The 22,869-nt window shown below is 37.1% G+C and overlaps 1 protein-coding gene across 9 annotated transcripts in view; it reads left to right on the plus strand.

The window, feature by feature from the left end:
* Positions 1-18,935, plus strand: part of FREM1 (FRAS1 related extracellular matrix 1) — a 170,769-nt gene extending 151,834 nt beyond the window's left edge. For 5 of the 9 annotated variants that reach the window (XM_029202857.1, XM_029202859.1, XM_029202860.1 and 2 more), the window contains 8 exons: positions 1,918-2,067; positions 3,534-3,772; positions 4,470-4,517; positions 4,790-4,954; positions 5,134-5,262; positions 5,700-5,812; positions 14,184-14,269; positions 16,076-18,935. In XM_029202857.1, the coding sequence (XP_029058690.1) occupies positions 1,918-2,067; positions 3,534-3,772; positions 4,470-4,517; positions 4,790-4,954; positions 5,134-5,262; positions 5,700-5,812; positions 14,184-14,269; positions 16,076-16,275 (1,130 nt within the window). In that variant the 3' untranslated portion in view covers positions 16,276-18,935. The remainder of the gene's footprint in view (positions 1-1,917; positions 2,068-3,533; positions 3,773-4,469; positions 4,518-4,789; positions 4,955-5,133; positions 5,263-5,699; positions 5,813-14,183; positions 14,270-16,075) is intronic. The other 4 variants (XM_029202861.1, XM_029202872.1, XM_029202856.1 and 1 more) reach the window with 3 other exon arrangements.
* Positions 18,936-22,869: the final 3,934 nt, after the last annotated feature.

Raw genomic sequence — 22,869 nt, forward strand, 5'->3', positions numbered from 1 at the left:
TATGTTATACCTCTAGTATTCTCCCTAGCATCCACCAAAGGCAAGCACATAATACAAAATATATATTTTGATGGACTGATTCATCCAGCCACGAGGCGGGAGTTATGTAGTTTATATTAAATGCTTAAATGTTGTCTTTGTAAAGACTATGAAAGTAATTGATTTAAGAACTCAGTGGAGGGACTTGCCTGGTGGCGCAGTGGTTAAGAATCCGTCTGCCCATGCAGGGGACACGGGTTCAATCCCTGGTCTGGGAAGATCCCACATGCCACGGAGCAACTAAGCCCGTGCGCCACAGCTACTGAGGCTGCGCTCTAGAGCCTGCGAGCCACAACTACTGAAGCCTGTGTGCCTAGAGCCCGTGCTCCGCAACAAGAGAAGCCACCGCAATGAGAAGCCTACGCACCGCAACGAAGAGCAGCCCCTGCTCGCCGCAACCAGAGAAAGCCCGCGCGCAGCAACAAAGACCCAACGCAGCCAAAAAAAAAAAAAAAAAAAATCAGTGAAGGACTAATACATGTTACAACATGGATGAGACTTGAAAACATTAAAAAAAAAGTTCAAAAAAAAAGAAAAACTCAGTGGATACTGAAAGCTTAACAACTTACCTGCCAGCCTATTTTTTTTAAATAAAATTATTTCAAAGACCCTTAATTTTTCTCTCTAAGTGCAGGCAAGAGTAGGATAAGTGAACAGTTTCCTCTTTCCATTGGATTCTGTTGGGGATTGATGAGACTTAGATTCCATGATGAACTCTATAAGCAACATACCTTCAAGAAGGAGGCCATCATCTAGCTAGCACAACTGAGAGGCATAAATCTGTAGAAAACAACCTGCAAGGAGAAAAGAATCCGATTTTCAGATGAGAAGACTAGAAAAAAATGTTTAACTGCTTATATAGATGGGTTTATGGGAATAAAATCACTCAAATAGCCAATGAGTAAATGACACAGAATAAAGTTTCAAAACTTAGTCCTCAAAGGTTAAACCATAAGTTTATCTTTTTCCCCTTAAAACTGAGCCATCTTTCTTCCCTAAACAATACTTTCTTTCCTTCCTGCCAACTCTTCTAAATAAACCCATGGGGGATGTCCTGCTATCCACGTCATGGAAACTGGTCAAGATTTGACAATTTCAAAAGTTTCTTCCCGCTTTAATATTTTGTGTTTTTGGGGTTGCTTTGTGTCCCATCTTGGTGGTGACAGGATAGCTGGGGATATGTTTGTAACATCAAAGCTCTTTTGCATTAAGTTCGCAAAGTTACTGTGAACCAAGCTTGATTGTAACTCCATGAACAGAGGCAGACAGAAAGAAAAAAAAAAAAAAATCGGCTCCGTCTATTTCAAGAACCCCCCCAGCCTATAAATTCTCTGTAGGAGGATATCAAACTCCTGAGTATTACATCATCAGAAAAAGCATTTGTGGGCGAGAAGGATCTCAGGAAGTAGGGCAGCCGATGGAAGCAGCTGTCGTTAGAAATCAATCACTTCTGTGAATAGCATGAAGTACCATCCAATAATCACTTCTGACTGTCTGCATCAACATCTTAAGGTTTTTCAAACTATTAAGATTTAAAGATTGCAGTAGTTGTTTATTCTTAAGGAGAGAAGGGGCAGGTCAGGAAAAAATTGTCTTAGATCTCAACTGCTCACCATTTTTTGTTCATCCCTTGCCTAATGCAGCTTGCTTTTTTTGTTACAGTGTTTGCATTTAAAGGGAAACATCATTGTCCAGGAACAAATGTGGTCTCTTAATATTATTTAGGAGAACAGCACGACTTCTGCGAGTTGGTAGCAGTACAATAGCTCACTCAGGCTACTGCAGTCTAGCTGTAGACATGTTAATTAATATATTTCTCTGACACCTAGGTGATTGAAATAGCAATTAAAGAGTAATTAAAATGTTTACTTCTTGTAGGAATGTCAACTAAGATGTGGAATATAGCAATTACCTATGACGGATTAGAGGAAGATGATGAGGTCTTTGAAGTAATTCTGAACTCCCCCGTGAATGCGGTTCTTGGCACAAAGACAAAAACCGCAGTGAAAATTTTGGACTCAAAAGGAGGTATTCTTTTGATCCTCATCTTGAAATCAGGAGCAGTCCTGGCACTGTAGCTGCTTGCTTTCAACAGCCAGTGTGCTTGATAACACCTTCAAATCAAAATGCTTAATTTCTTGTCAAGAAAGCAACCTCAGTCGTGATGTAGGCCCTTTATTCTGGTTTCTGCTTCATGTGGTTTTCCTCCTGCTAAGAACGACCGTTTGAGAAAAGCAACAAGTCAGAGCTTCGTTGTTTTTTTCCTCACCCGTTTGTTGTTCTCACCAAGGGGGAACAATGTCGCTGAGAATCTATCGACAATTATTTTCCCCCCAGAGTTTATAGGGCTGTAATTATCTTCCTCTGTTAGAGAGAGCTCTTAATGCCTAAAATCTGAGTCCCCACTGTAGCGTGACCCCGAAAATTCTGAGAGGAAGGAATTGGAGAAAAATAGATGTGAAAGATGCAGCTGGCTTGGGGATTCAGGAGCAGCTGGAGAATATTAATTAATAACCTTGGGTTGCACAGCCAAATAGGTCCTGGATAGTATATGCTAAGGAACAACGTGTGAACTAAATAAAATAAAGAGCAGCCCAAAGTCTTGGTGCTCTGACGTTTTTCCTGACAAATACCTTCTACTTATTTGTCTATTTAGCAGTTGACAAGTGTCCAGTTACTATGCTTGGTCTCACCTTCCTATTTTGACACGTCACACCCTACAGGCCGTATGTTTTTCTTACCTGAAATTTATTATCTCCTCTTTCTCATCCTATAATAAAAACAGACACTATCCTCTTTCCTTTACCATAGCATCTCTCCCATACCACCTTACCTCACCAAATTCATTTCTTTTTCAGTAGAATTTTCTGGTCACATTAAGTACATAAATACATAAAATACACACTTTACGCGTGAAGTGTAAAGTATCCAGACGAGGCTGCTAGGTTTAGACTTTTTTCATACTAATTGGCAATATTTCTAATCAAAGGAGCTCCATTAAGATTTACTGGATCTTTTCTGTAACAGTTAAATGCTCATTTTTATAACTGTTAACTTGATTTCACTGACATCTTCAAACAATTCCAGTTTCTCCCTCTAGGAGATTGGGGAAAGGATGAACACTTTAAAGTGTTTGTGCAATGATACTTGATCAGGGAGTAAACCCGATAATATGGAGGGGTTCTATAATATGAAGGGAGGCTATTGCCCAAGTAGATGGGATGATTATAAAATCACGAGAGTGATTTTCATCTGTGGTTCATGAAATCAATTTCATGACTTATAGTCACCCTGTAGATGTGCAGAAGGGCACAGCCTTTCTGGATGAACACTGATGAAGAGTAAAGGGGTTTCTGGCAAATGGCAGAAAGGCAACATCTGGTGGGAAAATCATCCGTCTGAGTTTAATGACAAGCTGCTCCAGGGACTTTCTCCATGTGATCACTTATCTGTTTGTGTAAAATGAACTGACCTGCCATTTTGTGTGCCTCCAGGACAGTGCCATCCTTCATATGCCTTCAATGCAAACATGCCCAATGCGTGGGAGAAGGGCATTTGGAGCCTGCTCTCCCCAGAGGCTTCCTCAAGCACCACTTCTGGTTCCTTTCATCCGGAAAGAAGACCCCTTCCATCTTCCAAGCAGCTAGCGGTCGCCAAGGGAGACACCCTGCGGGACTTTGATTCTGAAGATCTTTCTCTCATGAAGCTTAGGACCCAAGGGAATGGCAAAAGCGTAAGGATGGGGACCTCTTTGGTTTTGATGTGTGGAGTGCATACTGAAAGGATCAAAAGATCTTAATAAGTATTCTGAAACACTGTGGAAGCTGTTCTGGTTCTCACAGTGACTGAGGGCCATGGTGATTTTCACGGCTCCTTAGACCATCATGAAGTGCCTTTTGTATACAAATAGCATAATGCCGACCTACTTCATTTATTGTACTGACTGAGGTGATAGATATTCTGACTCATCCATATGATTTCTGCTTTGGTTCCTTTTGTGATCAAGACAGATGGGGAATGACCAGTGACGCTGAAATAGAATGAGATTAAATGATCTACTTGGGTGTGGAAACAGTGGCTTTGACATTATCAGCCTAGTTTTCTAACCAGGCACACACTCATGGGTGTATGTATGTAACTCATGGGTTACATATGCATATAGTACACACTGGACCTCTGTGTACTATAGATGTACCAAAAAAATAAGGATGTTTTTTCTCTCTAACTGGGACTAAGAATAGATGAGTCAACATTGATAAAGTGCCATTAGGTCCAGTGATTTTATAAAAATTCCAATGATTTAGGCATGGAAAATCTTAAGAAAAACATATGTTTAAAATTTTTTCAGTCATTAAAAGTATCTTCTTGGAAGGGTTTTACCCTATTATTCAAGTCAATTTTTTTCATATTTTGTTCTCTCTTGATTTCAGGTCCATCCATCCTCTGTTTATAGAAATGGAACAGACATCATCTACAATGTAAGCATAGTCTGAGAGAATTGCTAAATGTCTTGTATTTATGGATACAAAATATTTAGTGAAACTACCTTTCATAACTGTTATATTTATGTATTTCTCTTAAAAACATGTTTTGAAATTTGTTTTAGAAGCTTGGGTGGCCAGAAAAAAAATACACCTTTTATCTTTTTGTTTTGATCCAATTTTTGGATTGCTCATTTTTGCAACAAATGTTTTTGTTTGCTCTCTTGGTGTTTATTTTTTCTTTATTGTTGTTTGTTGATTTCCTCAAGTATCATGGAATGATTTCCCTGAAACTGGAGGATGACAGTTCCTCAACTCACAAAAGTAAGGCCAAAGTATCCATTGTTAGTCATCCACAAAAGACAATCAAAGTGGCAGAACTGCCTCAAGCAGATAAGGAGGAATCCACAACCGGCTCACACTTCCCCCAACAGGTATGAAGATCTCTTCACTTCCTATTCACTTTACAGCAAGCTGTGTTCTGGGTCATAAAACAGCCTTCAAGCTTGGGGATAGTTGACGCAACACAAATGCTACTCAACAAATGATGACCTAAAAGAGGTACAAGTGTGATCAACTTACATCAAGTCTGAATCACCTTTCTTTGCTATAGGACCGTTTGCCCTCATTTCCAAAGAACTGCACACTGGAATTAAAGGGACTCTTCCACTTTGAAGAAAGCCTCCAAAAGCTGTATAAGTGCAATGGAATTGCCTGGAAATCTTGGAGCCCTCACACCAAGGTGGGACACAGGCCGAGCAGCCAAGTACCTGTACTTGCAGCATGTCCCATGATAAGCTGAGAGAGAGGGAGTGCCCTGTCCACTCCTGCTACCTCGGCCTGCTCTGTTACACTTCGAAGGTGAAGAGGAAAAGATGGCCAGTTGGTGTTTTAAAAATCACAAGACACATTAGTTAAGCAATACAATTTGAAAAGATGTTTACTTATTTTATTCAGTTATCATAATGTCAAAGTGTAAAATTAAAACACTGCTGACTTTACCAGTGTGTTCCATAAAAAGCCATTGCATTTCTCAAAGTAGAGGATTGGGATTAAGGCTGACTTCCTTTCTGGTGACAAAATTACTCACATTAGGGGACTCATAGGACTCTCTATGCTGAGAACAGACTCTAGATTGTAAAGAACATTATAATGTGAACATGGACAACTATTTTTCAGGTGGAAGATAAATCATGCCCAGCTGGGTGGCACCATCACTTAGGCTACTGCCACTCCTTGATCACAGAGCAGAAGGGCACCTGGATCATAGCCGCCCAAGCTTGCAGGGAACAGTAAGAAACCCTGTTTCACATTTGATTGATGTTTCTTTGCTGATGTTTCTCTGTTTTCTCATGGAACTGCAATGTTGCTTCATTCATTCAAGCGTTGAGTGTCTGATATCTACCTGGCTTTGTTTTAGGATTTTGGAGGGAGCTCTGTAGTTCAGAATGGATTTGGGCTGACCTTACTAATGTATTTTGACGTAGCTCTTTTATGATAAAACTGTGCCATTGCCACAGTTCTGGGTTTTTTTTCACATCTTTATTGGAGTATAATTGCTTTACAATGTTGTGTTAGTTTCTGCTGTATAACAAAATGAATCAGCTATACGTATACATATATCCCCATATCACAGTTCTATTTTTTAGCCTCTCTATCTTAAACTTTTGGAGAAAGTCAGAAGGAGATTCTCTGAGTCAGCAGTGTTGCAGATTCTACATTTATTAAATAGTAATTCCTGCCCACTGATTTGAAAATATATAGCAATGAAAAGTCTTATGGCATCAGGCCTATAACAATGTAAGAGGCATTGATGATTATGAAGCCAGACGAGTTGGACAAAGGGTGATTGGATAACAGAACACTCAATGAAAGATGACTCGTGGTCAGATAATGACAACAAAATTTATCTAGCTGAGGCAGACTTTAAAAATGCATATGTAACTATCTCTGACCCTCCTTTTTTGCCTCCCTGGATATTATCCAAAGCAATGCAATTAGACTAATATGTTCCATGGCTAGAAATTGAGACTAGATAAATTGCTGGTGGATATCAGTCAGATTTTGCACTTCATCAAATTTTAAAAGTTATGTTCATCTAAAGACACTATTAAGAAAATGAAAGGTTAGACCACATTTGGGAAAAGCTCATCTCAAATCATGTATCTGATAAAGGTCTCAAATCCAGAAAATATAAACATCTCCTACAAATCAGTGACAACCAGATTTTTCTAAAATAGCATATACACTACCAAGTGTAAAACCGATAGCTAGTGGGAAGCAGCCACACAGCACAGGGAGATCAGCTCTGTGCTTTGTGACCACCTAGAGGGGTGGGATAGGGAGGGTGGGAGGGAGGGAGACGCAAGAGGGAAGAGATATGGGGATACATGTATATGTATAGCTGATTCACTTTGTTATAAAGCAGAAACTAACACACCATTGTAAAGCAATTATACTCCAATAAAGATGTTAAAAAAAATAGCAATTGACTTTGAGATTTCACAAGTAAAGAGAGACAGTTGGTCAATAAAGACATGAAAAGGTGCCCACCACCATTAGATGCCAGAGAAATGCAAATTAAAACCACAATAAAATACCACTTCACACCCACTAGAATAGTTAAAATCACAAAGACTATGTTGTAGAGCAAATGGAATTCTCATTTATTGTTGGTGGAATTGTAAAATGGTACAACCTCTTTGTAGAACTGTCTTGCAGTTTCTTACAAAGTTACAAGCATCTGCCCTGTGACCTAGCAATTCTACTCCTAGGTATTTACCCAAGAGAAATAATAATATATATTTTAAAAAAAAGCACTTACAAGAATTTCATTAGTAACCTTTTTAATAACAGTAGTTTGGGTCATTTGTCTTCTTGTTATTGATTTATAGGAATTGTGTATATTTTCTCCATCAAAAAGGGAATAGACAAATTTTCTTTTCTTGATAAATTAATTTTTTTCTTTAGAATATAGAAATATTATTTTACAAATTTATTTTTTATGGAAGTATAGTTGATTTACAATGTTTCAGGTGTACAGCAAGTTACATATATATATGTATATATATTTATATTCTTTTTTTCAGATTCTTGTCCATTATTGGTTATTACAAAATATTGAATATAGTTCCCTGTGCTATACAGTAGGTTCTTATTGTTTATCAATTTTATATATAGTAGTGTGTAGCTGTTAATCCCAAATTCCTGATTTATCCCTCCCCCCCTCTTTTCCCCTTTGGTAACCATGAGTTTATTTTCTTTGTCTGTGAGTCTATTTCTGTTTTGTAAATAAGTTCATTTGTATCATTTTTTTTCAGATTCCGTATGTAAGTGATATCATATGATATTTGTCTTTCTCTGTCTTACTTCACTTAGTATGATAATCTCTAGTTGCATCCATGTTGCTACAAATGGCACTATTTCATTCCTTATTATGGCTGAGTAATATTCCGTTGTATATATATACCATTTCTTCTTTATCCATTCATCTGTTGATGCACATTTAGGATGCTTCCATGTCTTTGCTATTGTAAATAGTGCTGCTGTGAACCCCGTGGTGCATGAATCTTTTCACATTAGAGTTTTTGTCTTTTCCAGATATATGCCCAGTAGTGGGATTGCTGGGTTATATGGTAACTCTATTTTTAGTTTTTTAAGGAACCTCCATAGTGGCTGCACCAATTTACATTTCCATTAACAGTATAAGAGGGTTCCTTTCTTCCCCACCCTCTCCAGCATTTATTATTTGTGAGCTTTTTGGTGATGGTCATTCTAACCAGTGAGAGGTGATACCTTAGTGTAGTTTTGATTTGCATTTCTCTAATAATTAGCAATCTTGAGCATCTTTTCATGTGCCTGTTGGCCATCTGTATGTCTTCTTTGGAGAAATGTCTATTTAGGTTTCTGCCCATTTTTCAATTGGATTGCTTGGCTTTTTTTGATACTGAGCTGTATAAGCTCTTTATATATTTTGGAAATTAATCCCTGTCAGTAGCATCATTTGCAAATATTTTCTCCCATTCTATAGGTTGTCTTTTCATTTTGTTTATGGTTTCCTTTGCCATGCAAAAGCTTTTAATTAGGTCCCATTTGTTTATTTTTGCTTTTGTTTCCATTATTCTAGGAGACAGATCCAAAAAAATATTGCTGCGATTTATGTGAAAGAGTGTTCTGTCTATGTTTTTCTCTAGGAGTTTTGTAGTATCCAGTCTTACATTTAGATATTTAATCCATTTTGAGTTTATTTTTGTATATGGTGTTAGAGAATGTTCTAATTTCATTCCTTTACAGGTAGCTGTCTGATTTTCCCAGCACCACTTATTGAAGAGACTGTCTTTTCTCCACTGTATATTCTTGTCTCATTTGTCATAGATGAATTGACCATAAGTGCATGGGTTTATTTCTGGGCTTTCTATCCTGTTGCATTGATCTGTGTGTCTGTTTTTGTGCCAGTACCATAGTCTTTTGATTACTATAGCTTTGCAGTATAGCCTGAAGTTAGGAAGTGTGATTCCTCGAGCTCCATTCTTCTTTCTCAAGATTGTTTTGGCTATTCAGAGTGTTTTTTGTTTCCATACAAATTAAATTTTTTTTTTTTGTTCCAGTTCTGTGAAAGATACCGTCAGTAATTTGATAGGGATTGCACTGAATCTGTAGATTGTCTTGGGTAGTATGGTCATTTTAACAATATTGATTCTTCCAATCCAAGAACACAGTATAAGTTTCCATCTGTTTGTCATCTTCAGTTTCTTTCATCACCATCTTATAGCTCTCGAAGTACAGGTCTTTTGCCTCATTAGGTATTCCTAAGTATTTTATTCTTTTTGATGCAGTAATAAATGGGATTGTTGCCTTAGCTTCTCTTTCTGATATTTTGTTGTTAGTGTATAGAAATACAACAGATTTGGGTAACTAGGTGGATCAATAAAATAAAAAAGATATTGGGCGACTAATACAGGGTTGTCAAAATGAAGACATCAACAATATTACCTTAATTGCCATTATTTCATAAGAAATGTTTTTTGACACCAAAAACCTAGAAGATCATAATCTCAGAATAATGGTATTAAGAAATACCTAAATAGGTATTTTGTTCTGCAGTAAACTATTATAAAATCCAGTATAATAGTGATGGAAATTTTCTATCTCCCCTATTAATTCAAGAGGATTAGTGATCGTATATAGCAGATCAAACATTATGTTATAAGCAGTTTCAGAACTAACTTTTTCATATCATTGTGAAGTTAATTTTATAAACCTCTGGTTTCAGGGAATTGTTTTAACTGTAGTACTGAGACCTTTTTTTAGATGTAAAACTGAGACAGCTTTCAGAGCAAGAGAAAGTTTTCAGGGGGCAACTGGAGTTTTTCCATCATATTTTAGAGAGTGACATTATGTATCTATCAGTAATATAAACTATTTTGACTTACATGTTATGTATTTACCATACTGGTCCAGAAATTAAAGCATTTATCAAATACCATTTCTGACGGTATTCCAGGGTGTGTAAGAGATAAAATATATTTGGTGTGAGATTTTTATTTTTTTTTCCTAAATTAATCAGCTTATTGTTAGGCAGATTGTTCTTTTTTTTTTTTTAAATAAATTTATTTATTTATTTTTGGCTGTGTTGGGTCTTCATTTCTGTGCGAGGGCTTTCTCTAGTTGTGGCAAGTGTGGGCCACTCTTCATTGCGGTGCGGGGACCACTCTTCATCGTGGTACGTGGGCCTCTCACTCTCGCGGCCTCTCTTGTTGCGGAGCACAGGCTCCAGACGCGCAGGCTCAGTAGTTGTGGTTCACGGGCCCGGTTGCTCCGCGGCATGTGGGATCTTCCCAGACCAGGGCTCGAACCCGTGCCCCTGCATTGGCAGGCAGATTCTCAACCAGTGCGCCACCAGGGAAGCCCGAGATTTTTAAAATATCATAAAAAGCTTCTAATTTTCAAATTTTAAGTGAAAAATGGGTATGAATATTTGACCTGATGGCTTTTGTATGATACTTCAATATGCATTTTATTTCAAAAGGACAATAAGAATGATGATCCCAAGAACAGTTAATACTAGTTACAGGCATTCCAGCAAATGCCTAGCAGCAGATTAAAAGCAAACTAAAACAAAAATAAAAGATCTGCACATTCTTTTGGATCAGTCATTTTAAGAGGAACACTTTTGGACGACAAGGCCACCTCCTCAGTATATTTTTCTCTGAACCCCAAGACCTCCTCCGTCATCCAACATGTTTTCATTCATTCTATGGGCCTCTCTGCTTCCCTTCACCCATTGCTTTTCAGGTTCATTTAGTCCTCTTCTCCAACCTCTTTCCCTTGAAAAATAAATATTCCTCTGGGAATTATCGATTCCTTCTGTGATGTAAAATTAATAGTTTCAACATTTTATAACCTGGCTATTTACCTTCTCATGAATATTTTTAGGAGATGGTTTTAGATTCTATAATTAGAATTAATATGCATCTAGAGTGTTTTTGTTTGGTCTCAGGGACCATTTTTCAATTCTCGGTTATGTTTCTTCAGGCTCCCTTGCTACCTGATGGTCCTTTACATATGGTCATTTACAGCACCCGTGTTTCAAGAAGAACAGCAAATTTTACTCTATCCTTTGTCCTTAATCAGATTGCTAACTCAACCCAATCTTTATCTCCAATCTCCTTTGCTCCCCATTGGTGTTTTATTATTTTTCTAGCCCAGAGGAGCCAGACTTCTAGATTAGGTATTTCTTGAATTTACATACTGTAATCTCATCTGCTCATTTCCTTAGGCAGTCCTTGTACATTTGGTAATTCTATTATTATAGATCATTATCTATGAAACCATTTTGCTTTCCCACAGGAGTGTCTGGAACCCCTGCTGACCTATCCTTAAAGATTTAGTCTAAGATACATCTATATTTAATCAAAAAGTTTCAAAGAAGTAGATGTTTATTTCTGTAGCTGAAAAAATTAAGGTTTCTCTTTTTAATACTACACTTTGAATGCTTTCAACTGTCAGAGCTGTCAAAAGATTTTTATTTGTGTGTGTCTCTATATTTTATTTTTATATCTCTATAATATATACATATCTATATAGTTAATATTCTCTATTTTATTTGTATATGGGTATAAAACAAAATGAATGGTATTTTTATAAAATAATCAACATACAAATGCCTAAATATTTTTTTTGTAAATAACTATGGTCTAACATTTTACGTAGCCTAAACACAGCTGTTTTCCCCTCTTGCTCTTTTGGGACTTTTTGCTTCTCATAGCATCAAAAAGGAAATCAAACTTGTACTTGACCAGCTAAAATGGATTTTACAAAGTATCTTTTAAAGACAGTTTCAAGGATCTTAAAGCAGGAGGAGATGTTAAATATCCTTGAATAAAACCTGTTCCTTCCTGATAAAGACACTGAGGCGGAAGTTACATCCATAAGGAAATTGGGGACAGAGCAGAAAGTGGAACCCAGGTGTCCCATGTTCTGTCTAATACACCACATTGACTGAAGCAGCCCCTCAAGCCCTCCCTCAGTCTATATTTTATACACACTTCATATTCCATGTTCTAAACCCGCAGCACCTCAGAATTACCATATTGGATGTGAGAGAGAGGGGAGAAAAATTGGCTATCATATCTGCTGTAACTGTCAGATAGGAGCTGACAGTAAGTCAGAACCAAGTCACACAACCCAAATCCGGCAGCCCAAGGACATTCAGAAAAGTGGGGAAGAGCCTACCTATCTCAGAAGGCCCTGAAGTCACCACTGCATCATACAAAACTAAACTACTGTACTAGTAGGAAAAAAATCATTAAGAGACAGGTTAGATTATGTTCACTCCAGATGATCTGGAAAAGCAGAGAAATGAATCTAAAGTTTGGAAAGATATAGGCAAAAGGAAAAAAAATTCAACAGTCTAAACTTGTGACAAGTATGTATTACTAATGATGTTTCCTGCTTTTTAAAATATCAGTAGATATTAACCAGGCAAGAAGATCAAGGTGATTTTGTTTGTTTCTTTTTTTTTTTTTTTGAGACTTTCTGTATTAGAAAAAGAAGAAAAGAAAAAAAAATAATTATTTATTGGCTTTTTACTTAAAGCATTTTAAAGAGCTTTTAATGAACACTGTTGGGGAATTAGATAGAATCAAATATTGCTTATAGGAAAAATTCAGCTAGCTGAGAAAATAATTCATAAGGAATTTTTATGCCTGTTAAGAGTGTCTGTCATCAGAAAGACAAGAGATAAACACTGGCAAGGATGTGGAGAAAAGGAAACCTTTGTAAACTGTTGGTAGGATTGTAAAATGGTGAAGCCACTATGGAAAACAGTATTGAGGCCCCTCAAAAGTTAAAAATTGAACTACCATATGACCCAGCATTTCCTCTTCTGGGAATATGTCTGAAGGGAATGAAAATACTATGTCGAAGATGTATCTGCACCCCCATGTTTATAACAGCATTTTTTACAATAGCCAAGACATGGAAATGACCCAGGTGTCCATCAACAGACGAACAGATAAAGAAATCGTGGTACACGCATGCGCGCGCGCACACACACACACAGGAATATTATTCAGCCATAAAAATAAGGAAATCCTGCCAATTGGGACAACACGAGTAGACCTTGAGGGCATTATGCTAAATGAAATAAGTCAGACAGAGAAAGACAAATACTATATGATCTCACTTACATGTGGAATCTAAAAACAAAAAGACATAGAAAAAGAGATCAGATTTGTGGTTACCAGAGGTGAGGGATGTGAGGTGGGAGAGTTAGATGAAGGTAATCAAAAGACATAAACTTCCAGTTATAAGTAAATACAGGGGATGTAATGTATAACATTGTTAACTATTGTTAACACTGCTGTGTGGTAGATTTGAAAGTTGTTTAGAGAGTAAATTCCAAGAGCTCTCATCACAAGGAGAAAAGCATTTTTTTTCTTTCCTTTTCTTTTTTTTTTTGGTAACTGTATGAAATGGTGGGTGTTAACTAAACATATCATGGTAATCAAAGTTCACTATATATGTAAGTCAAGTCATTATGCTGTATACCTTAAACTTATTAAAAATAGAATTATATTTTGGGGAAAATGTTTATATATATTTGTAAGAACAGGTGCTTTAACTTCTGCACAACATACGAAGGTTTGACAGTGAGGCTGAGCCTGTTTCTCTGGGTGGGATGAAAGAGTCACAAATATTGGGGTATTTGACTAAACATGCAAAGCTCAAAATGTCGTCTTCAAGTAATTTTATCCGTATAGTTTGGGTTACCTTACTGGCCAAATTAACTGGGAAATTGCCAAATTTATGCCACTTAGAGATAAACTTCCCATGAGAAGAGTCATTTTTTGGCATCAAGTAATTAATCTATATAAGTAAGCAGTTGCTGATTTTCTCAAAAGATGTTTAAAACCCATTAAATTTGTGCTTTAAAGCCCAGATATTATAATACAATATCACTTTCTTTGCTGTCACCTACCCCACCCTGCAGATACTCATTAATATAAAAAAATAGAGTATTAAAATCTTGGAAAGTTCTTTCTACATACATAGCTTTTTTTCTATTTTAAACTATCTTTGATTTCCATTATGCATTTCACATCAGCAGAAATGTTGAACTCCTTGTCACTGACACTCTCATTTTCGTGTGTTTGCATCTAGTCACCTGGGCAGCCTTGTAACTGTCCTCTCCAGGCAGCATATGCAATGGCTTTGGGACATCGGTGGAAGAAAGCCCTTTTGGATAGGCAAGTATCCGCGCTGCCCTGAGGGGGAAGGCAAGAACGCGAAGAGAACGTCTCCCTTCCATAGGCCAAATAATTGTGGTTTACAATAATAAGCAATGGTTAGACAGTTGGACAGTCTGTCTTTTAAAACTCATCTTAATTACATAATACTTTCATTTATAGGCATCTAGCTCCAAGAAATAATGTAGAATGTGATTCAATTTATAAGTAAGAGAATTTTTAAAATGTTATTTCTAAAAGTAAAAAATTAGAAACAGTTGTAAATAGGGGATGGTGAAATAAATTATAGTATAGCCATATGAAAGAATATTTAATGCTTTTGTAAGGCATCAAATATTAAAGACATGACAAAATACCTTATGTTTATGAATTCATTCAATGTTGAATGCATATTGTATATAAAATATGTAATGCACTGCATTTGTGGCAAGGTGCTAAGTGAAAAAGCACTGTCTACAGCCATATGAAGCATGAAATAATTTAGAATAAAAAAGAAGTGTATATATGTGTGATATACATATATACTTATATGTATAGACATAAAAAGAAATAAGCCAAAAAGTAGAAATTTATTTTGTATGTCCAGTTAAGAATTATAGATGATCTTAATTTTATCCTTTGTTTTCTGAAGTTTTAATATTTTCTACAGTTTTAACAGTAATACAAATCTTTTCAAGCCAGTTTAGAAATAGAATTCTCAGGGTGCACTGAAGTCACTATTCTTACCATCTCTCCTTAAAGGTATTGTATTTCAGGGAATTATAATAAACGCACTCTTGGCTTCTCAAAATCTCTGTAATACTCAGTGAGCGTCTAATTCTGAAATCATCTGAGAGTATTAAATTAAGGCTGGAAGATAAATTTTCTCTATGTCCACAATGACTGATGTCAAGGCTTTATCCCCAAAAAGTCCTTGGGCATAGCATCACCTGATCAATAATTCAAAGAAACAGTCCAGAGGAGACAGTCATTCCCAACCAAAAATACTTCATTTTATTCTACCCCAAAATATAGAATGAGAACCAGTGGGGAGAGGGTTACATGCTATGTAACAAAGACTGTTTTCATGGTCAAATTTGGTTTGGGAGCTGCCAGGCCATCCTATTGCAGAGGATTCTTTTCTCATGCTATTATTTTTATTTCTATTCTGAAAGACAGGAGGAGGAATGCTTCTTTAAGAAAAATTACAAGAGCTTTACAACATTGAAGTGTAATTTTCAAAAAACTGCCAGTGGGAGTAGAGAGACAAGTTGAGAAAAGCTGCTTTTTATTAGAACTGTAGCAGATTGAAAAAACCTTAAGCTCCAGACTAAAAATAATACTTAGTAAGCTACTTTCAAATATGAAAATCGAGACATTTAAATCGTGAGGAAGAAGAATAGACAAGAATGTGATAGGAGTTCTGCCTGTAGGATACTCTGAATAATAATTGCCATTTACTAAACACTTATATGTCATGAGCTTTATATGAGTTATCTGTTTTAATCCTCAAAACAGGCTTGGATATATTTAGACATACACTTCTGAGTTGAGAAAACTAAAACTCAGAGAACTCAGAGAGGTTAAATAACCTGCCCAAAGATGTTCAACTAGCAAGTGGTGGAGCTAGGATTTGGGTTCCAATCTGCCTGACCCCAAAGCCTTGTGTTCCCACTTGTGTCTTATAGGATTCCCAGGTCCTAGTCCTTGTTTTAGAACGCAGGCCTACATTTGTATGTGATTACTTAACTTTGAATAACAGGTTGATATGATATCCAATTGTAAATGTAATAAAATCCTATGGCACACTTCTTTGGTTCACATTAGGTTTGAATGACCAAGTGCATGCTGGCCACTGGGAGTGGATCGGCGGTGAACCTGTGACCTTCACCAACTGGAGGAGAGGGCCTCCTCAACGTTCAAAGCCTGGCAAGAACTGTGTTTTGGTTCAAAGACAAGGAAAATGGCAAACAAAGGACTGTAAGAAGGGCAGATCTCACAATTATATGTGCTCCAGGAAACTCTAAATGTAACTGGCCCTACAGGTGCCCACTTGGGATTTCTTACCTATTTATTTCCAGGATTTGTGCACATGGCTCAATAGAAAACAGGGTGTCATGACTGACTGGTACATTTTTTTTTTTTTTAATCATAGTGTTTGAAGGATTCTATCTAGTAAAGAAGAAACACAGTTAAATAGTTCCAGGAAGATTGATAAATGAATGTTACTTATAGGAAGAGATAAAATTTTTGCATCTCAATACCTTCCAAAATAAAACCCCAAGTATTATATGGCACAAGATTTGATTATTCTGGGGACCTCACTACATATTTCAGTCAATACGAATTTCATGGTCCTTGGATGTTTTTGGTCCCAATACCTCAAATGAGTCCATTCTGAAATCTATATTGCAGGTGCTTCTACTACTTCAATCTGAGGGAAGCTCACCCTGCCAGTTCATTAAGTCAAGGTTGAACTGCAAAGGGTTGCTTTGTCCCTTTGGAGCCCTTTCACATGTGAAAGCTGAGAGGCTGTGGATAAAAAGGAGAATTCTCTGTGGTGAAAAAGGAAGGCTTTAGATGGAAGAATCTGGCAGATGGAAACTCATCTGCAAAGCTCTAGTTCAGGTAAGAATTCAGGGGCTACCTGTCCTTCAGAGGTCTACCCATCACCACTCACAAGACAGATCTCCTTTTCTAATAAGAATGGTGCACCATTCCAAAGCAAATGATTGGGTTTCCCCAGCTTTACAGGGTCATGAGAAATTTGAAGTAACATGAGCCTTTCTCTTCATTCATGTTTATAGTACTGACAGGCATTTCTCAATGACATTTGGAATAAAAAGCATATATGAATGATGATTAACATATGGAAGAAAAATATGACTTTCTCAAAAGTGTCCCAATGAACTATGCTGATGAACAAAGAAAAGTAATACTGAAAACAGAGCTCTTGAAAGCCTATCTTCTCAGAAAGGATTTTGATACAGTTTTGAGCCCTTAAATATTTAATATTTGTAGAAATGCCATGTTAACCTGATTCTCTAATGAAAAGGTACCTTATTAATTTATAATGGCTGCTGAGTGAAACATTTTGTAGCAGTGATGCATGTTGCAGCCTTGCAAGGACTCCCTTCTGAAATCAAGGTTTAATTACAGGAAATTAAAAATTAATTTCTAAACAATTTACTCAAATTTTCCTCTTTTCATAATCCCTGAATAATATGGTTATGCCACATGTGACTTGCTATATGAGCACCAGGGTCACTTCTGAATCAAAATGGAGTTATTAAGTGGACCAAAGTTTTGGTGCAGGTTTTATTATAAAAATACCCTGAGAGAAAGTAAAAGTGACTGAAGAAATTCAGTCCCGTTTCTGGTTATAAAACATGACAAGCTTGTTTTATTTGTGCTCATTTATCAAGATTTTGATTAATAGAAATATTTACAAAAAGATGTTGGAATGAGATTTAGACATTCTACGTCTTATTAAATTCCAACATCTTTGTGGAGTCGGGAGGCTCCTTACCTTAGATATCACAAGTAGGCTCTGGACTGCTGTGATACACAGGTCTCCTGTATGACACAAGTAGTTTCTGGTGTTTAACCAAAAGATGTAAAACCCATTCTCTGTGTCAGTTCAAATCCCTTCTGATCCACTTGCTTCCGCAATGTGGAAAGGTGGGATGCTGAATAAAGAAATGAAGAGTTGTTTACCTAAAGGGCTATATCCTAGGAGGGAAAGTAAAAGTTCAAGGAATAAGGAATATATTAGAACTATAGAACTATATTAACTATTTAAAACTGGAAATCCAGAACCATGGCAACTATGTAGAACCTGATCAGCATGGTAGATTTTATTTTACATTCCTGCCATGACAATGATATTTAAATGTAATTGCAAATGTTAGCACAAAGAGAGACTGCTTTGATTTTTATAGCAAATAGAAATACTAGAAGAATATTTAAAATATTCTTGATCATGGAAACATTAATTCAGGCAAGTGTAGGTGCTGGGCAATATTCATCATGACCTTCATCTCCTTCTCATGATTGGGCTTTGACTGATGGGGAAATAGAAGTAAATGATGGTCATGGTTCTTTCCACCTTGATTGGTTACTGTCATCCTTTAGGTTCTGGTGGGAGTGGGAAGGAAGGAAATGGAGTGATGGTAGAATGGCAATGGGAGGTTATAGGAAAGGAGAAGAAAGGGGAGAGTGGAGGAAGAGATGAGGGTTGATTTGTAGCTGAGAAAGAGAGCATCAGAAAGAAGGACCTGAATGCCACCCAACTCTTCTCCCCAGACTTGAATACCGACTCAGGAAAAGTCTCAGTTAATCCAAGAGCATTAACTCAGCTCAATAGTGTGTAGCTTTTCAGAATCTTGTACCGTTGGTCTTCAACAAAAACATACATATATATATATATAGTATATATTTGCTAAGCATAAACTTAAAAAACATATGACAATCACTTCATCTCCTTCCAAGGAGTGGTAAAAATGAAGTAGGTGACATTTACTTACATTTTTGTTTGTGTTTATTTTTAAGACAGCCAAAAAGAATATGCACATATTTTCATTAACACTATGGTTCTGTGTAATTTAAACCATAAGCTGGTGCTGATTAATTTCTGCGACAAAGCAGCTTATTAAATATACTGTATCTAGTGTTGTATAAAAATTAATAAAACAAACTTATTTCTAGTTCTGAATCACTGTCCCTTTAGTGTTTAACATTTTTTATTTATTCTAACCATTGTAAGAAGAAACGGAGAAGAAAAGTCAACATGTATTTTTCATCCTTACTGTTTGGATCAGCCTTTCATTATACAGCTCCCATCCATCCATCCATCCATCCACCATCCATTCAACAAATATTGAATATGAAGTGCCAACCCTGTACCTGATAGTGTTCTAGATACTGGAGATGTGGAGTGAATGAGATAGGAAGGTAAAAGTATAAACGCGTAGTGCAAATATGCAAATTTCTAATAGTTCTTTTTAAGCATGGAGCTTTTTTTCTTAATCAGGGAGGAAGTCACGATGGAAATCATTGATTACATTATCCCTTTTCAGAACTGGAGGGAAAGCCACACTGATACAAACAGCTCAGGCTGTCTTTTGTTTTATTTCTCAACTGATTAAGAAGCTGGTGTTAACTTCCTGAATATATAATCTGGTCAAAGTGTTATTGATAGCAGCTGTCTCAGATTTTCTGTCTCCAGATCAAGTTAGGAACTAAAGTTTTCAAATCTAGGTAATTAATTTTGTAACAATTATTTTTTTCCAAGAAGACAAGAAGTGTGTGTGTGTCTTTGAGATTCCTGGAGTAACAGGAATGAAAATGAGAGACCGTTGATGTCATCTCATCTAATATCCCTTTTGTATAGCAGAGGAGACTGAAGTCCTCAGAAGTAAAAGTAGGAAGAGATCAGCACTAAAGCTACAGTCTTCCAAATCGTAGGCTGGATCTCTTCTAATTATCCCATGTGTTTATTACCACTCTGAGCAAATGGTTTTATTATATTCAAGTAAGATATCTTTCAATGATGATTATGATCAAGTTAACCATATACTTGAAAACATTATTGTAAATGAAAGAAGATGGACACAAGGCTGCATACTGAGTGATTCTGCTTATATGAAATGTCCACATTGGTAGATTAGTGGTTGTCAGATGGTTGTTGGAAGGGGAAATTGGAACTAACTGCTTATAGGTACAGGGTTCCTTTTTGAGGAAATGGAAATATTCTGGAATTAGATAGTGCTGATGGTTGCACAACCATCACTGAAGTGCACACTTTAAAATAGTAAAGGCTCGCACAGAGCCCTCAGCCACGCTGAGGTCTAGGCCACTGCACAGCTGGGCTGTATCCAAAGGGCCACCACCGCGTGAGGCATGCATCCAGAGATGCCCTTGCTGCCCTCAGAGCCACCCGCGGCTCACAGTGACTGCAGGAACTGCCGTCACCACCACATATTTGTCACTTTCAAAGAATTACAGTACTGTACAGTATGCCTCTCTCTTGGAATTGGAGAAACCGCGTTATCAGCCCATTATCACAGTAGGTGGACCTTCAAGATGGCAGAGGACTAAGACATGGAGATCATCTTCCTCACCACAAATACATCAAAAATACATCTACATGTGGAACAACTACTACAGAACACCTACTGAATGCTGGCAGAAGACTTCAGACTTCCCAAAAGACGTGTGGCTGACAGGGTCTTGGTGCTCTGGCCTGGTGTCCCTCTGAGGTGGGAGAGCTGAATTCAGGATGTTGGACCACCTGAGACCTCCCGGCCCCACATAATATCAAACAGCGAAAGCTCTCCCAAAGATCTCCATCTCAACACTAAGACCCAGCTCCACGCAACAGCCAGCAAGCTCCAGTGCTGGATGCCCCATGCCAAACAACTAGCAAGACAGGAACACAACACCACACATTAGCAGAGAGGCTACCTAAAATCATAATAAGTTCACAGATACCTCAGGACACACCATCGGACGTGGCCCTGCCCACCACAAAAACAAGACCCAGCCCCACCCACCAGAACACAGGCACCAGTCCCCTCTACCAGGAAGCCTACACAACCACTGAACCCACTGGAAGCAGACACCAAAAACAACAGAAACTACAAACCTGCAGCCTGCGAAATGGAGATCTCAAACACAGAAAGTTAAGCAAAATGAGAAGACAGAGAAACACACCGCAGGTGAAGGAGCAAGATAAAAACCCACCAGACCAAACAAATGAAGAGGGAATAGGCAGTCTACCTGAAAAAGAATTCACAGTAATGATAGTAAAGATGATCCAAAATCTTGGAAATAGAATGGAGAAAATACAAGAAACATTTAACAAGGACCTAGAAGAATGAAAGAGCAAACAAACGATGAACAACACAATAAATGAACTTAAAAATTCTCTAGAAGGAATCAATAGCAGAATAACTGAGGCAGGAGAATGGATAAGTGACCTGCCAGATAAAATAGTGGAAATAGGTACTGCAGAGCAGAATAAAGGAAAAACAATGAAAAGAATTGAGGACGGTCTCAGAGACCTCTGGGACAACATTAAATGCACCAACATTCGAATTATAGGGGTCCCAGAAGAAGAAGAGAAAAAGAAAGGGTCTGAGAAAATATTTGAACAGATTATAGTTGAAGACTTCCCTAATATGGGAAAGAAAATAGTCAAGTCCGGGAAGCTCAGAGAGTCCCATACAGGATAAATCCAAGGAGAAATATGCCAAGACACATATTAATCAAACTATCAAAAATTAAATACAAAGGAAAAATATTAAAAGCAGCAAGGGAAAAGTAACAAATAACATACAAGGGAATCCCCATAAGGTTAACAGCTGATCTTTCAGCAGAAATTCTGCAAGCCAGAAGGCAGTGACAGGACATATTTAAAGTGATGAAAAGGAAAAACCTACAACCAAGAGTACTCTACCCAGCAAGGATCTCATTCAGATTCAACAGAGAAATTAAAACCTTTAGAGACAAGCAAAAGCTAAGAGAATTCAGCACCACCAAACCAGCTTTACAGCAAATGCTAAAGGAACTTCTCTAGACAGGAAACACAAGAGAAGGAAAAGACCGACAATAACAAACCCACAACAATTAAGAAAATGACAATAGGAACATACATATCGATAAATACCTTAAATGTAAATGGATTAAATGCTCCAACCAAAAGACGTAGATTAGCTGAATGGATACAAAAACAAGACCCACATGTATGCTGTCTACAAGGTACCGATTTCAGACCTAGGGACACAGAAAGACTGAAAGTGAGGGGGTGGAAAAGGATATCCCGTGCAAATGGAAATCAAAAGAAAGCTGGAGTAGCAATTCTCATATCAGACAAAATAGACTTTAAGATAAAGACTCTTACAAAACACGAAGAAGGACACTACATAATGTCAAGGGATCAATCCAGGAAGAAGATATAACAATTGTAAATATTTATGCACCCAACATAGGAGCACCTCAATACATAAGGCAAATGCTAACAGCCATAAAAGGGGAAATTGACACTAACAAAATAATAGTAGGGGGCTTTAACACCCCACTTTACCAATGGACAGATTATCCAAAATGAAAATAAATAAGGAAACACAAGTTTTAAATGATACATTAAACAAGGTGGACTTAATTGATATTTATAGGACATTCCATCCAAAAACAACAGAATACACTTTCTTCTCAAGTGCTCATGGAACATTCTCCAGGGTAGATCATATCTTGGGTCACAAATCAAGCCTTGGTAAATTTAAGAAAATTTAAATGCTATGAGCAGTTCTAAGAGGGAAGTTTATAGCAATACAATCCTACCTCAAGAAACAAGAAACATCTCAAATAAACTAACCTTACACTTAGGGCAATTGGAGAAAGAAGAGCAAAAAAGCCCTAAAGTTAGCAGAAGGAAAGAAATCATAAAGATCAGATCAGAAATAAATGAAAAAGAAATGAAGGAAACAATAGCAAATTTCAGTAAAATTAAAAGTTGGTTCTTTGAGAAGATAAAGAAAATTGATAAACCACTAGCCAGATTCATCAAGGAAAAAAAGGGAAGAGACTCAAATCAACAGAATTAGAAATGAAAAAGGAGA

This window comes from Monodon monoceros, unplaced genomic scaffold, assembly GCF_005190385.1.
Source record: "Monodon monoceros isolate NGI ecotype Baffin Bay Population unplaced genomic scaffold, NGI_Narwhal_1 Super_Scaffold_5, whole genome shotgun sequence".
Classification (NCBI taxonomy): domain Eukaryota; kingdom Metazoa; phylum Chordata; class Mammalia; order Artiodactyla; family Monodontidae; genus Monodon; species Monodon monoceros.